General features: G+C 34.8%; 2 protein-coding genes across 2 annotated transcripts; one reads left to right on the forward strand and one right to left on the reverse strand.

Annotated features, from left to right (window-relative positions):
* The first annotated feature begins 4,780 nt into the window (after nucleotides 1-4,780).
* LOC141403178 (uncharacterized) lies at nucleotides 4,781-5,375 on the forward strand. The gene is made up of 2 exons (XM_073985354.1): nucleotides 4,781-5,105; nucleotides 5,167-5,375. The coding sequence occupies exons 1-2, from the start codon at nucleotides 4,781-4,783 to the stop codon at nucleotides 5,373-5,375; spliced, it is 534 nt and encodes a 177-aa protein (XP_073841455.1).
* Nucleotides 5,376-10,006: 4,631 nt separating this feature from the next.
* Nucleotides 10,007-10,610, reverse strand: LOC141403179 (uncharacterized). The gene is made up of 2 exons (XM_073985355.1): nucleotides 10,289-10,610; nucleotides 10,007-10,230 (listed from the first exon to the last, which is right to left on the reverse strand). The coding sequence occupies exons 1-2, from the start codon at nucleotides 10,608-10,610 to the stop codon at nucleotides 10,007-10,009; spliced, it is 546 nt and encodes a 181-aa protein (XP_073841456.1).
* Nucleotides 10,611-15,650: the final 5,040 nt, after the last annotated feature.

Below are 15,650 nucleotides of genomic sequence, written 5' to 3' on the forward strand. Positions count from 1 at the left end.
ATCCGAGATTAGACTTGTATCGAATATGTCCAATCAAAAGTTTCCTTTGCTTCTCTTTCAAAGCTGGATATTGTAAGAAAATAATAATCTTTTATTTTATTTTTGCCTTATTAAAGAGAATTCCTTCAACTAATATTTTATGTCAGAAAAACTAGTTTATGCAAGCCAACTAAAAAATTCAAAAAATGGCATTAAGAAAAAAAGAGAACATTTTTATCAAGAGTCTCCGAATCCTATTCGCAGTACTGTTTGGGACTACGAAATCCATATTTGGGCTTTGCAAAAACATGGTCGAAAAAATCTCTCTGTAAAAAACTCGGCTATATTTTAGCCTGAAAAAATAGGTTTGCAAGGACCCAATGATTAATCTCTTCTGTCGGTATTCATAATTTTTATTAATTTTCTCGTTGGAGTTGAGACGGATATTTTTGTCCATTCAGTCTGTATGTCTTCCGTGACAAACACTTTATAGCGCAGCCTTTGGAAGTTATGAGTTTGGATTATAACGCTAACATGTCGTGATAAAATTTTTCTTATGTTTTCGACGACGTGGGTTAAAATCCAAGCCAGCCTCAGCTGGTTTTTTATTTTGAAATTTTGCCTGTTAGGGAGAAGATAATATTAATTTTTATTATTTTTCTCGTTGTTGAGAGTTGATTGCAAGTGATAAAGGAAACCCGAAGATTCGAACCCACACAACCACCAAATTTTGTGACCTGGTTTCGCTGTTGGTTGAGGCAGCTCATCAGACATATCGGCTGTGGAGTGGTTTCTCCGTCAAATTTCAAAATAACAAGTAAAAAAGAATCAGTCGGCTTTGCTGACAGAGATGTACCCTCAGCCTGTGTATATTGAAACAATTTTTTCACAAAATACGTATGTATCTAGGGGGCTTTCAAAATTTTGGGCGTTTGAACCGACAAAAATGTTGATTAGGATTAAAGATCAAAAGTTTTGCGGAGGAGATACTAAAAGGAATGGATCGACATTGACCGTTATGGAAGTGTATCTCCAGCCACAACATATGGAGCCATAGGGGGTTTTTACACTCTTCGGGTTTTTTGCTCAAGATGTATGGACTTGCCCCTAAAAAAACTTTTACCATCGTAATTGAGGCACAGAAGGCAAGTTGCTTAGACAAAAATCAAAGTGATTCGATATTAGGTCTTAAAGTGAACTTATCCGAAATTTTGTGTGTGAGGTACCGGATGGAGTGGACACATATAGTCCATATTCGAACCTGATCTATATCTGGTAGATATATTAGGATGTGTAAAGTATAGACCAATTCGGCCACTCCCTTCAAGAGTTACCGTACGAACAATTTTTCCGAACATTTTTGAACTTTTGTGGGGGAGGTACCTGAAGGAGTGGACCGATATGGCTTATCTTCAAACTTAAACTATGTTTGGACAAGATATTACTAAGGTCATATTTTGGACCGAATCGGCAGATCCGTTCGAGAGTTATCTTGCGCTCCAACCACCTCACACGGTGTCATAGGGGTTTTTTGCAACTTTCACGCTATTTTCCCAGGAAGTATGGACTTGCCCCTGATGAAACTTGTACCGTCGTATGGAGGGCAGTGAATACAAGTTGCTAAAGCAAAAATCAAAGCGAATCGAGAGATGGCCCTTAACAGAACTTTTCCGATATTTTGTGTGGGAGGTACCCGAAGGAGTGGACCTTTTGAGACCATATTGGAACCTCATATTACTCTGGTAGAAAGTTTACCCTATACAAAGTATGGATCAAATCGGTCACTCCCTTCAAGAGTTATCGTGCGCACAAACTTTCCGAACATTTTCGAAATTTTGTGGGGGAGGTACCGGAAGGAGTGGACCGATGTAGCTCATCTTCGAACTTAAACTAAGTTTGGGCAAAATATTACGAAAGCCAAAATTTGAACTGAATCGGTTCATCCGTTCGAGAGTTATCGTGCGCTCCAGCCAGCAGGACAGACAGACAGACAGACGGACGGACATGGCTAGATCGACTCCAAATTGTCTGAAACACATTTCGTCCAAACATACTTGGGGTCTAGAACCATTATTTCGAGGAGGCACATTTTCATCGTATCAAAGTGTATATACCCTCCTTAGCCTAAAGGCTGAGGGTATAAAAACTTAATAACTTTGCTTTTCTGGAAAACAAGTAAAAATATACCACACGAGTTTGCCGACAAAGATATACAGAAGTTTCAGAATTTCGTGGCCTTTTTTGGACGTAAAACCTTTCCGACAAAAATATGGAAACACTTGGGGTATATAATTTCACGATTTGTGGGCCTTGCGAATAACTGCTTATGTTGTGCTCAAAACTTTGTCTTCGATAAAAGTGCAAAAGTTTTGCACTTTCGTGGAGAAGGTACCTGAAAGAAGGGACCGATATAGTACATTTGGAAAAAGGACCTAAAGTTGGAAGCCGTTCCTTTTGATAGTTATCATGTCAAACCGTCATTTTAGTTTGTCACCGCTAGATTTAGATCTTTTGGGTCAGAAATCATGGACTTACCCACGAAAAATAGAATACCGCTGTAAACAAGACTGAAACGGTATCATTGACCAAAATGTCCAATGGATCCTCGAACAGCCCTTAAACTGCACTTATGTTGAACTTTTGTGAGGGAGGTATGTGGGTCTGGAAGTAATTTTAAGATGTTCAAAGTTTCGGCGAAATCGGATATTTGAAATTTGGTGTGGGAGGTACCTGAAGGAGTGAACCGAAGTCTTGTGGAGGGAGTGTCCGAAGGTGTGGAACGATATGGCTTAAAGTTTGGACAAATATTGCGAGATCTAAAATTTGGACCAAATCCGTTGATCCGTTCGAGAGTTACCATGCGCTCGAGGCAGATATACGGCGAACTGGGCTAAATCGACTCCGAATTGTTTGAAGCGGATTTCGTCAAAACATATGAGAAGTCTAAGCCCATTATTTCGATTAGGTACATTTTTATCGTTAGCTTAAAGGCTGAGGGTACTACATATATCTATATATACTATATATATAATTTTGTTTGCGGTTGCTTTCAGCTACAACTTTGTTATTGGTAGGAAAAAAATGAGGTGGGCATGCTACTTATAGCAGATATTAGCACTTTATGATGCACAACAATGAATGTCTCTTCATTATTTTCTCGCATTTTGTAGAAACAAATTTATCTAAAATATGAATATAAATGTTTGATTAAGACTGTTAAAAGATTTTCTAATTGCTTTTCGAAATATACTCCACGGAAAACTCTTGATATATCGTAGATTCGGCCCCCCTGGGTAGGTAGGTTCTGGAACAGAGCACTTGAAACTGGCGCTGAATTGCAAATATTAATTTTAATTCTTTAAAATATGAAAAAAAACATAAAATAATGCTTTGGCCGTTATGTCCACTTACAATGCCCACTTCTGTTTTCGCTTTTCTGTCTTCTGTTGCACCATATACACATCTCTTTATAAAAAATTTAAATTATAAAATAAACGAGAGCGCTGTTGTTGCGCATTTTGACAAAAATCCTCTCTCCACCCATAAATAATAAGTTCTAAAATAAAAAAATATGTTGATACCCACACAAATAAAATTGAAATGTGTTACAAGATGTTGCAAACATATGTATATTTGTTTGAACCCAGTCCCAAACATATATTAGTTTGGATCCAAACATATTTCTAACATATATTTTTCTCCGTGTAGGTTCATGATGATACAATTATAACTCCTGATGTAATTTCTCGCAGCCAATTTGCCTGGTATAATAAAAAGCGAGTTCATGGTCTATAGGGAACATAGGCATAAATGATGTCGCGCTTGTAGGCACGCTACCATTTCGTAACCACAGTCGTTTTGCAAAGTTAACCCAGATATGCCCAATGTCCAATAGTACACACAAAATTCTTGCTAATTTGATATGTCACGTTTATCAAAGTAGGGTTTATTTTATGGATATACTCAGTACACATCTATACCTCGTACGATACTATGTGATCACATTATTTTGAGCTACTAATTTTAAGTTTTGAGTTCCAGTTCTTTGAAGGTGACATCCATCGCTTAGTTTTAACAATGATTTGCGACCGATTATGACCGATTGACTATTGGATAATTTTATAAGAAAAATCCTAACTAGATGCCGAATATGTGACATTGGACTACCCGTCAAATGTTTTGTGTCGTATAATACCGAGTTATATAATAAAACCATGTGTCCAAAAGTGGTCTCAAAAACCACTGGTTTCAATAAATTGATAAAAAACCTATAGACATACTGTTTTTATTTCTCATTTGCTTCCAAAATAATATAAAAATACTTTTAAAATGATCAAGAAGTGGGCATATCTAGGTTAAGCCTAGATCGGTTGTTTTATAAGTGTTGAACATTTGTTTCACAAGGGCTTTAAAAAAGCTTATTTGCAATTCGTATTGGTAGTAACTGTGGTGTGGGTGGATCTGAGAACCCAAAAATATTGATGAGGATGGACTAAACAAAATTTCAATACGTTGAATTATCCCTTCACATATTAAATTCCACAACTTTTGACCGCATTCATGGTCTGCTTGATGACTTGGCATTCATTCATAATGAAATATTCTTATTTTAAAAATTTGAAAGTCTAATTGCAGCCACAAATATGACGCATTTAATAAGTTCAAGCAGAAACAATGGGTGTTAAATTAAATAAATTTTTTTAATTTAGTATAAATACCCATGGTAATTTCAAAATATCACATCAGTTACTAAGCTACAGTAAGCACTTTAATAAACATCCTTTCTGTTCTGTTAACCAATATGAAGTTTCTTAACATTGGATCGGTCTTGGCTTTGTCCGGCTTAGCTGCTGCTGGCAATTTGCATCATGGTGGCGCCAGCAGTTATGCTTCAGTAGTCAACCACGATGAAAGCCACGGTCATGGCTGGGCAGGACATGGCGTTGAAGGTGGTCATGGTTGGTCCGGAAATATCGGCTATGAACTTGGAAGTTATGGTCATGGTAGCTATGGTCATAATGATTACTATTCCCATCCAAGTTATGAATTTGGATATGGTGTTAAAGACTTGAAAACTGGTGATATTAAGGATCAATGGGAAGAAAGAGATGGTGATCATGTTAAAGGTAAGAGAAGCAGTCATTTATATTTCTACTTTATTATAATTACCATTATACTTTTTCACAGGCAGTTATACCTTAAAGGAAGCCGATGGTACCACTCGTGTTGTTGACTATCATGCCGATGGCCACCATGGCTTTAATGCTGTTGTCAAGAAGTTGGGTCATGCCCATCATCCTGAAACCTATCATCATGGAGGTTGGGAAGGTGGTTATGCTGATCATGGTTATGGTCATGGACATGCCACTAGTTATGCCAAAGTTAGTTTGCATTAATTTACTGTAAAAGGAAGGATTTTAAACTGAAACTGTTTACGATAAAAATGTGATAACCTACCCATACTAAAATATACCGAAAATATGTATGTATGTAATAAAGTCAAATTTCAAAGTCAAATTTCAATCGCCAAATTAAAACGCGTTTTCCTCGAAACTTAATTTTTTCAGAGAGTCCTCATATACCAGTACCGCCCCATTTTGGGTATTTTTACGGGTGTAGGTACATTTTCGGTCTAAATTGGCTGCAATTTAGCATTAAGGGTTCGTAGGGATTAAAAAACGTATCCACCAACAGTTGTGGAAATATGTCCACGTTTTGGAATAGCCACCAAAAAGGGTACCTCCCGACATTTAGGTTTTAAAGCAATTAAAAATATTTTTACCTGAACCAATTAGCTCAAATTAGGTATTTGAAGCACAAAGGTAGAACAATTGTAACCATAAAATTCTCGAAGATACATTTGACAGCATCTGCGGTTTTTATTCTCATATAAAGAAAAATATTTAAAAATATCTTATTTGTTGTTATGAGAAAAGGTATGCATGATTCGTTAATAGCATTTAATATCTATTCGTAGATGTTTAAATAGTTATTAAATTAATTATTATTTTCGCGGAAAATCAACAAACAATAAAAAATTTTTGAAGTAAATCCAAATTATCCTTTCCCAGAGTCCGTACAAACCTTCAAAAAATAAATTAAAAAATATATGCGGAATCTAGACAATGCGTAAAAAAATAACAAAAGAGAAAAACTTATTGTTGGAAAATATTGTTGCAAATATATGTTTTGATTTGATTCGAAAAATTAGAAAAAAATATTTGGGGCTTCTCCAACTATTTCGCTAAAATCCCATACAATAACACTGTGCAACAAAATTCAATTTTTTTCAAAATGATGGGAAAAATCGATTAGATTATGAAAGTAGAGCTAAAAATATGAGACACGTGTATCGGCGTTCTAAAAGTTTACGTCGGAAAGTAACCAAAATAGGCGGGGCAAGTTCCGCCCATTTTTAATTTTTTCGAAATATTCGAGTTAAGATATCTTTGAATCCTTGCATTTCAGGTATATAGTGTCTTTGGAAACTTTACAGAGCAGTATGTGGGCAATAATTTTGTTAAAAATTTTAACCCTCATGCGGTTCATCAAAGGGGTCGTTTTTGTCCTTTTTTCAAAAATCTTTCAAAAACTCCTTGAAAATGTGACTGTATCAAATCCAAATATTCTAAAAATTATTCGCCATAAAATTTTACTATAGGTCTCAGAATACACCAAATCTGTAACTCTTGTCTAATCGCCAGGAATCACTAAAAACGAAAAACACGTTTTAGGGTTAAAGTCGGACTTCATCTGAGTTTATTCAAAATTGTCCAACAAAACATAATTTAAGAGGGATGACGTCAAAGACAAAAATATTCTCCGTCAAATTTTACTATAGGTCACCAAAGAAATGAAATGCATATTTACATTATATATCATAAAAATATCAGTATCAATTTTGCTGAAAAAACATGAAAATATTTTCCAATCTTTTTGATGAAAAATTGTTCCTTCTTTTTTCGAGTTTATACATGAAAGTAATATGAAACTTGGTTATAGGTGAAAAGTGTCAAAAGATGAAAAATTCTACACAAGATTTCACTATGAGTTTTAGAACAAACCATATATCTAGCTATACTACTTCCTTAAAAAATTAGATTTCAAATTTACATATATTTGGATGAAATTATATGTTTTAATTTTGGACTGTTAATTTTACATAATTCCATACTGGATCAAAATCTAGCAAAATCCTTTACTTTTTGGGAATATTGTAAAAGAAATGTTCCAAATGAAATTTCATTATGGGTCTCTGAGTAAAAGAATTCTGTAACCATAGTATATAACATTCTTAGCAACACTTGTTTTTGATATATATGTTTTAGGGCCATATTTCCCAACTTTCATACAGTTTGTCGTTGTGAATTCATACAAAAGATGTTGCGCGTTCCATTCATAATGTTTTTGAAATATATGTGGTGCACATATATTTGGAATATAAGAAACCCACATTTGACCTGCCCAAATTGCGTATTTTTAGTATTTTCAACTTAAATTCCGTAGTTTGGATAAGCCATTGGTTGCTTATATTGTAAATGAAAATACATTAGAGGTCTACGGCTATGGTCAAGTGAAAATATAGGTGTCATATGGGCTCTCACATGCACAATTTGATGTGGTCCAAAAAACTACAATGATGGGACTAACTCCTACTTTGGTGGCACTTACGGAATTAACACTAGCATTTGACATAAATGACTATATCGTAACTGGGTTCGTTATGGTCATTCATGATACAGCTATTTATGTCAATTGCTACAGTTAATTACGTAAATGCCACCAAGGTAGGAGTGAGTCCCATCATTGTAGTTTTTTGGACCACATCAAATTGTGCATGTGAGAGCCCATATGACACCTATATTTTCACTTGACCATAGCCGTAGACCTCTAATGTATTTTCATTTTCATCTTTTGACACTTTTCACCTATAACCAAGTTTCATATTACTTTCATGTATAAACTCGAAAAAAGAAGGAAAAATTTTTAATCAAAAAGATTGGGAAATATTTTCATGTTTTTTCAGCAAAATTGATACTGATATTTTTATGATATATAATGTAAATATGCATTTCATTTCTTTGGTGACCTATAGTAAAATTTGACGGAGAATATTTTTGTCTTTGACGTCATCCCTCTTAAATTATGTTTTGTTGGACAATTTTGAATAAACTCAGATGAAGTCCGACTTTAACCCTAAAACGTGTTTTTCGTTTTTAGTGATTCCTGGCGATTAGACAAGAGTTACAGATTTGGTGTATTCTGAGACCTACAGTAAAATTTTATGGCGAATAATTTTGTAGAATATTTGGATTTGATACAGTCACATTTTCAAGGAGTTTTTGAAAGATTTTTGAAAAAAGGACAAAAAAGACCCCTTTGATGAACCGCATGAGGGTTAAAATTTTTAACAAAATTATTGCCCACATACTCCTCTGTAAAGTTTCCAAAGACACTATATACCTGAAATGCAAGGATTCAAAGATATCTTAACTCGAATATTTCGAAAAAATTAAAAATGGGCGGAACTTGCCCCGCCTATTTTGGTTACTTCCCGACGTAAACTTTTAAAACGCCGATACACGTGTCTCATATTTTTAGCTCTACTTTCATAATCTACTCGATTTTCCTCGTCATTTTTTTTGTTGTCGCACAGTGTAATTAATGTGTACTGCTAAAACTTCATCAAGAAATATGGTTTGCTATCGTGAAAGCTTATTTGCTTACTGTGATAACTTATAAGAATAGAAAAAGAGTAATATTGAAATTACAATCATTAACAAAACTGTGGATATTAAAAAGCCTATTATTCGCGAGTTAGTTAAAATCAGTTGATGCGCATCCGTTTTTGGATACAGCGAATCAATCTCTTTCAATATCTATGCATATTTCGATGCTTCACTCAGCGGCCAAAGTGTGCCGCCAGTTGCATCACACAATGCAAAAAACCTTAAAGTGGGTAAAAATTGTGCAATTTGCATACGATTTTGATGCGTATCCGGTTTCAGTAGCACCCATCAAAAATACGTCTATATACACATATTTCAAATAGATTCTCCTAGAACCTCGGATTTGCCTCCACATTCTATTTTTGGTAAAAAACCCATATTACTTGTGAATCTCTGTAATTTATGACACGCGTTTTCGCACATATTATAATCGCGTATAAAGGATTCCATTTATGTAAAAAATGTTAAAGAAAATCGCGGTTTAATACGCCGATTTTCGTATTTCCAAGGTATCTATATCCGCGGTTTTGGTCAAGGGATTCGATCGCGGAAGGTCTCATAAGATCCGTCGCGTAAAAAAATAAATTCACGCGGGGTACAAAGGAAATTGAATGACACTTGCAAATTTTAAACGCAAAAATAGGTTTTTTAAAAAAACTCACGCATCAAATATTGGCATCTAGACTCCAATTACTAGGATGCTGTAAGGAGCACGCTCATGAGATATGCATTAGACGACGTAAAATCACGAGTTCTATAATCCTATTATGTGTTTTGAATATTATCTTGTTGCGCGTCCGAATTATTAAAAAGATTCAAAAAAACCCCGAAGTTCTGGCTTCAAAATGTCAGCATCAATTTTAGATGGATGCAGTGGATATATCGAAAAATGATGCACTAGCATCATATTGCCCATGAAGTCTTTCTTTAGTCATATGTCTATAAAATGTAAGGTTAAGCCAAAAATCGGAAGGAAGCATAACCCATTTTTCGACATTGATGCTAACACAGCTTCCACATCAATTAATTTTTATGATCGATATTATGGGATCCCTCCTTAAACACTTCATTTTAAAGTATTACAGCCATACTATATAGAATATGTTAACAATTCGCGAATTCTGAATGGGTGAAACTCGGATTCATCGATTGTAAAACATTTTTGGTTTTCGCCATATATATTTTCTGTATATTTTGGTATGGGTAGGTTATCACATTTTTACAAGAAGCATATTATCCTTTTCAACATTATTATATCGTAAACACTTTCAGTTCAAAATCCATCAATTTAACGGAAATTAATGCAAATTAACTTTGGCATAACTAGTAGCATGTCCATGTCCATAGCCGTAACCATGACCGTGATCAGCATAACCACCTTCCCAGCCACCATGATGATGATAAGTTTCAGGATGATGGGCATGACCCAACTTCTTGACAACAGCATTGAAACTATGATGGTCATCAGCATGATAATCAACAACACGAGTGGTACCATCGGCTTCCTTTAAGGTATAACTGCCTGTAAAAAATTAAAGGTAAATAAAATAAAGTGCAAATAAAAATCCTTTTTCTCTTACCTTTAACATGATCACCATCTCTTCGTTCCCATTGATCCTTAATATCACCAGTTTTCAAGTCTTTAACACCATATCCAAATTCATAACTTGGATGGGAATAGTAATCATCATGGCCGTAACCTTCATGATCATAACCTCCATGACCATAGCTACCATGACCATAACCTCCATGACCGTAGCCACTATGTCCGGACCAACCATGACCGTGACTTTCATCATGTTTGACCACTGAAGCATAACTGCTGGCACCACCATGATGCAAGTTGCCAGCAGCAGCTAAGCCGGATAAAGCCAAAACTGTTCCGATGGTAAGGAATTTCATATTGGTTAACAGAACACAAAAGAAATATAATTAAACTGTTTATTGCAGTTTAGTAACTGATGTGATATTTTGAAATTACCATGGGTATTTATAGTAAATTAAAAAAATGGGTTAATTTAACACCTATTGTTTTTGTTTGCACTTATTATATTAAATGCGTCATATTTGTGGCAGCAATTAGACTTTCAAAATTTAAAAACAAAAAGAATATTTCATCATGAATGAATGTCAAGTCATCAAACAGACCATGAATGCGCTCAAAAGTTGTGGAATTTAATGGGTGAAGGGATAACGAACGTATTGAAATTTTGATTAGTCCATCCTCATCAATAATTTTGGATTCTCAGATCCATCCAAACTACAGTTACTACCAATACGAATAGCAAGACGGGTAGTCCAAAGTCACATTTTCGGCATCTGGTTAGGGTTTGTTGATAGATGGCTCCACATCGTGTTTGTTTTTCTTATAAAATTATCCAATAGTCAATCGGTCATAACGCAAATCATTGTTAAAACTAAGCAATGGATGGCACCTTCGAAGAACTGGAACTCAAAACTCAAAAATAGTAGCTCAAAATAATGTGATCACATAGTATCGTACGAGGTATAGATGTGTACTGAGTATATCCATAAAATAAATCCTACTTTGATAAACGTGACATATCAAATTAGCGAGAATTTTGTGTGTACTATTGGATATTGGGCATATCTGGGTTAACCTTGCAAAACGACTGTGCTTACGAAATAGTAGCGTACCTACAATCGCGACATCATTTATGCCTATGTTCCCTATAGACCATGGACTCGCTTTTTATTATACCAGGTGTGTGTATCGTGCAATAGAAGACGCAGAAGCGACAACAGAAGGTTGAACAAGTTTGTTTTTGTTTTGGTGGTGTGTATGCGGTCAAAGAGCGTAACAATAGGGCTCTCGTTCAGCGTTGTCAGTATTGTGGATTTTTCCCCAAATTGGGGAATTTTTATTTGAAATGGGGAAAAAAGTTCGACTTGGGGAATTGGGAAAATGTTGAGGAAATCTGAAAAATATTTGGGGATTTTTGGGGAATTTCTTTTTTGGCTAATTACTTCAGATCATCTTTTAATTTCAGTACGTTAATAGTAGCAGCGCACGCGTGACGCACAAATAACATGCATCATATACTAACTGGTCGCAGCTGTAAAAATTTATGACAGATTTGAAGATTTGAAGTGTTATCATGCTGTTCGACGACTGATAGCGTACTAGAACAGTGGGTTGAATTGAAGTAACATTTTTCATCATTTCTACTGCTGAAGGGGACTTAACGGCAGAAATGATTACTGTATTGATGGGCAATGATTAAATGAAACTTTATTTAACATTCATGGCTCCAATTATAAAAGAGATAAATATGCTAAGTCCCGTTATTATATACTTTTTGTAGTTAAATGTTGGCCGATATCGGACAGATAATCCGTTTTTTTATTCTTACAAGTTTGCTTTAATAACACTGTGACACAAAATGGAACTCAAAGTCTGGGGGTGGAAAATTTCTTTTGAATATGAAAGCCCTTGATGAATGTACTAAGAACCCAAAAGGAAATTTTCGCCATAGGTCAAGTTTCTGAGATATCGCGCGATGAAGTTTTTGATTTGTTCCCTATAATAATTGGGAAAATAGCTCCATGTATCTGTTTGGTGTTGCTGTAGCTTCGTTTTGAGGTGACATGTCTTCAGTCAAATCGATTGGCGAATCTTTTTGTAGAACATTTCATTCTTCTAACTCAATGCCTTTCATGTCCTTTTCGTCCTTTATTTCTTGAACCGTAGTGAAAGTACCACAAGATGAGATTTTTCAGCATCCAAATATTCTACAAAAATGTTGCTCAGAAGATTTTAGGTACGGTTCTCTTTGACAGCTAATCGATTTTGTCTCGTTTTCATTGTCCTTTTTCACATTTAATCGGTTTTGGTTCAGAAATAAACTAAGTTTTGTTTTTCTGTATATTCGTCATTGGGTATTTATTGGTATGTAGACATAACAATTGGTTATTGCTTATGTAGACATCTGGGGTGCTTCTGAAATATTTACCACAAATAGCTCTTGTAATGGTGAACACGTTAATAACAAATTTTCTTGGAGGATAGATCCGGTTATCTCAATTTTTGATCCGGATATTCCGACATTAAAACGGATTTTTGAACCGGTTTTAAGTAACCGATTAAACTTATATGTATACCGTTAAAAAGCATATAGAGTTGTAAATCAAATTTAATTAATTCGCTTCTGAAATCTTTGTTAGTTGCCGTTCTAGAACAAAAAAACCGATTTCTTAAACCGTTTTTAAGGAAAAATATCAGTACGCGCAAATATGGAGATCAAAGGCTGGGGGGCGAAAAATTCTTTTTGGCGATGAAAGTCGATGAAGATAATATTACGAACCCGAAAGGACATTCATGCCCTAGGTAAAACTTCTGAGTTATAGCGAAATAAATTCTTTCTTGACAAACTATACATACCTACATGACAAAAAAAATTTGATCGCGCCATAACTCAGAAGATTGACCTACGGCATGAATGTCCTTCCGGGTTCGTAATATTATCTTCATCGACTTTCATCGCCAAAAAGAATTTTTCGCCCCCAGCCTTTGATCTCCATATTTGCGCGTACTGATATTTTCCTTTAAAAACGGTTTAAGAAATCGGTTTTTTTGTTCTAGAACGGCAACTAACAAAGATTTCAGAAGCGAATTAATTACTCTATATGCTTTTTAACGGTATACATATAAGTTTAATCGGTTACTTAAAACCGGTTCAAAAATCCGTTTTAATGTCGGAATATCCGGATCAAAAATTGAGATAACCGGATCTATCCTCCAAGAAAATTTGTTATAACCGTGTTCACCATTACAAGAGCTACTTGTGGTAAATATTTCAGAAGCACCCCAGATGTCTACATAAGCAATAACCAATTGTTATGTCTACATACCAATAAATACCCAATGACGAATATACAGAAAAACAAAACTTAGTTTATTTCTGAACCAAAACCGATTAAATGTGAAAAAGGACAATGAAAACGGGACAACATCGATTAGCTGTCAAAGAGAACCGTACCTAAAATCTTCTGAGCAACATTTTTGTAGAATATTTGCACGCACAGAAAAAATATTTTTCGCTTTTGTTGGAACAAAAATATATGTTTTGGTTCCAAAAATGAATTTGTTTTGTTCAAACATTGTAATCCAAATCCAAAAATCCCATCTTTTGTTCCAAACATAGAAAACAAAAACAACTTTCGAATTTCCGCAATATTGTTAAAATCGTTAACAATACCGATTGTAGGAACTATCATAATCTAATTTTGTTTACAAAAAGTATTGTCAATACAGAAAACCAGCCCAGAAATTTTTGATTTGAGTGCATATACTTCTCATATACACTTTTCGCATAACTTGGATATAAATGTCGCGTATAATATTGCAATCATTGATGAACACAATACATGGTTTGCTGCATTGGCTGACAACAAAGACAAACAAAAAGCCACAAGAACCCACCACAACATAAGGAATAATTAAACACCATAACAAACATGAAAAGGAAAGAAGAATGAAACAAAACAGAAACAAATAAAAACAAGAGTCTCACAAGTACATACACACAAAAACAAAGGTAAAGCAGCGTTCACCAGCGAGCCCTTACTGAGAGGAAGTGAGCATACCTTACTGTGTGTTTTGCATTGAAAGTTACGCTCACTTGTTCTCAGTAAGGGCTCGCTGGTGAACACTGAGGTAAAGGCAGCATGTCATACAAACACACCACAACTCACCAAAATTGTTTTTTCAACACGGCATCGAATAGCGAGAGAAGAGAAACAAATTTTCGAAGAAAAGAGAGAAATATTGTTCAGTTGACACAAACTATTTTTGGATTTACAATACTACATGAGGAATCCAACAATATGTTAACAATACATATTTTGCTCTTGGAATATTGTTGGATCAAACATATTTTTTTCTCTGCGTGTGGATGCTGAAAAATCTCATCTTGTGACCTATGCCGAAAATTTCCTTTTGGGTTCTTAGTATACCCATCAAAGGCTTTCATCTCTAAAAGAAATTTTCCACCCCCTAAAAATACTGCTGTTATCTCAATTTTTGATCCGGATATTCCGACATTAAAACAGATTTTTGAACCGGTTTTAAGTAACCGATTAAACTTATATGTATACCGTTAAAAAGCATATAGAGTTGTAAATCAAATTTAATTAATTCGCTTCTGAAATCTTTGTTAGTTGCAGTTCTACAACAAAAAAACCGTTTTCTTAAATAGTTTTTAAGGAAACATATCAGTACGCGCAAATATGGTGATCAAAGGCTGGGGGGCGAACAATTCTTTTTGGCGATGAAAGTCGATGAAGGTAATATTACGAACCCGGAAGTACAGTTATGCCGTAGGTCAAACTTCTGAGTTATAGCGAAATTAATTCTTTCTTGACAAACTATACATACCTACATGACAAAAACCCTAACGAAATTTGATCGCGCCATAACTCAGAAGTTTGACCTACGGCATAACTGTCCTTCCGGGTTCGTGTGTTTCTTTTAAAATTTAAAGTGCACCCAAAAACAAGAACAATTTGAGAGCAAATTCAAATTATCCAACCCAATTTGAGTAAATTTGATGTATACAGAGGGTTTTGCTTGAAATGGAATGTAAGATGTAATAACAAATCCCTGGTATTGCGAACTGTATTCCTTATTTTTCTTAAAGTAAAGTATAACAAAAAGGTATTTTAAAGAAAATATGTAAGAACGGGCCTTAATCTAAGTTCTCAAACCGATATGCATTTTTCCCTGTGCACTCGAATATTGAAACCATTTATAAAAAGTAAGATGATATTGATAAAAAAAATGCAATCGATCGAAAACGACTTGGCATATTTACCATGAGGAGACATGGACCTAAGCTTTAATTTTGACTTGTACTTTTTGAGTAAACAATTATTAAAGTTATATCTTAAACACTGTTAATACAAATGCTGAAACCGATGCCT

The sequence above is a fragment of the Musca autumnalis genome, unplaced genomic scaffold (genome assembly GCF_047663935.1).
Source record: "Musca autumnalis isolate F117 unplaced genomic scaffold, ASM4766393v1 scaffold_4, whole genome shotgun sequence".
NCBI lineage: Eukaryota > Metazoa > Arthropoda > Insecta > Diptera > Muscidae > Musca > Musca autumnalis.

Bases quoted from the DNA above. Each gene is read 5' to 3' on its own strand.
- LOC141403178 (XM_073985354.1), top strand. From the start codon at position 4,781: ATGAAGTTTCTTAACATTGGATCGGTCTTGGCTTTGTCCGGCTTAGCT. The intron at 5,106-5,166 runs GTAAGAGAAGCA...ACTTTTTCACAG, and splicing joins AGATGGTGATCATGTTAAAG to GCAGTTATACCTTAAAGGAA.
- LOC141403179 (XM_073985355.1), bottom strand. From the start codon at position 10,610: ATGAAATTCCTTACCATCGGAACAGTTTTGGCTTTATCCGGCTTAGCT. The intron at 10,231-10,288 runs GTAAGAGAAAAA...AATTTTTTACAG, and splicing joins AGATGGTGATCATGTTAAAG to GCAGTTATACCTTAAAGGAA.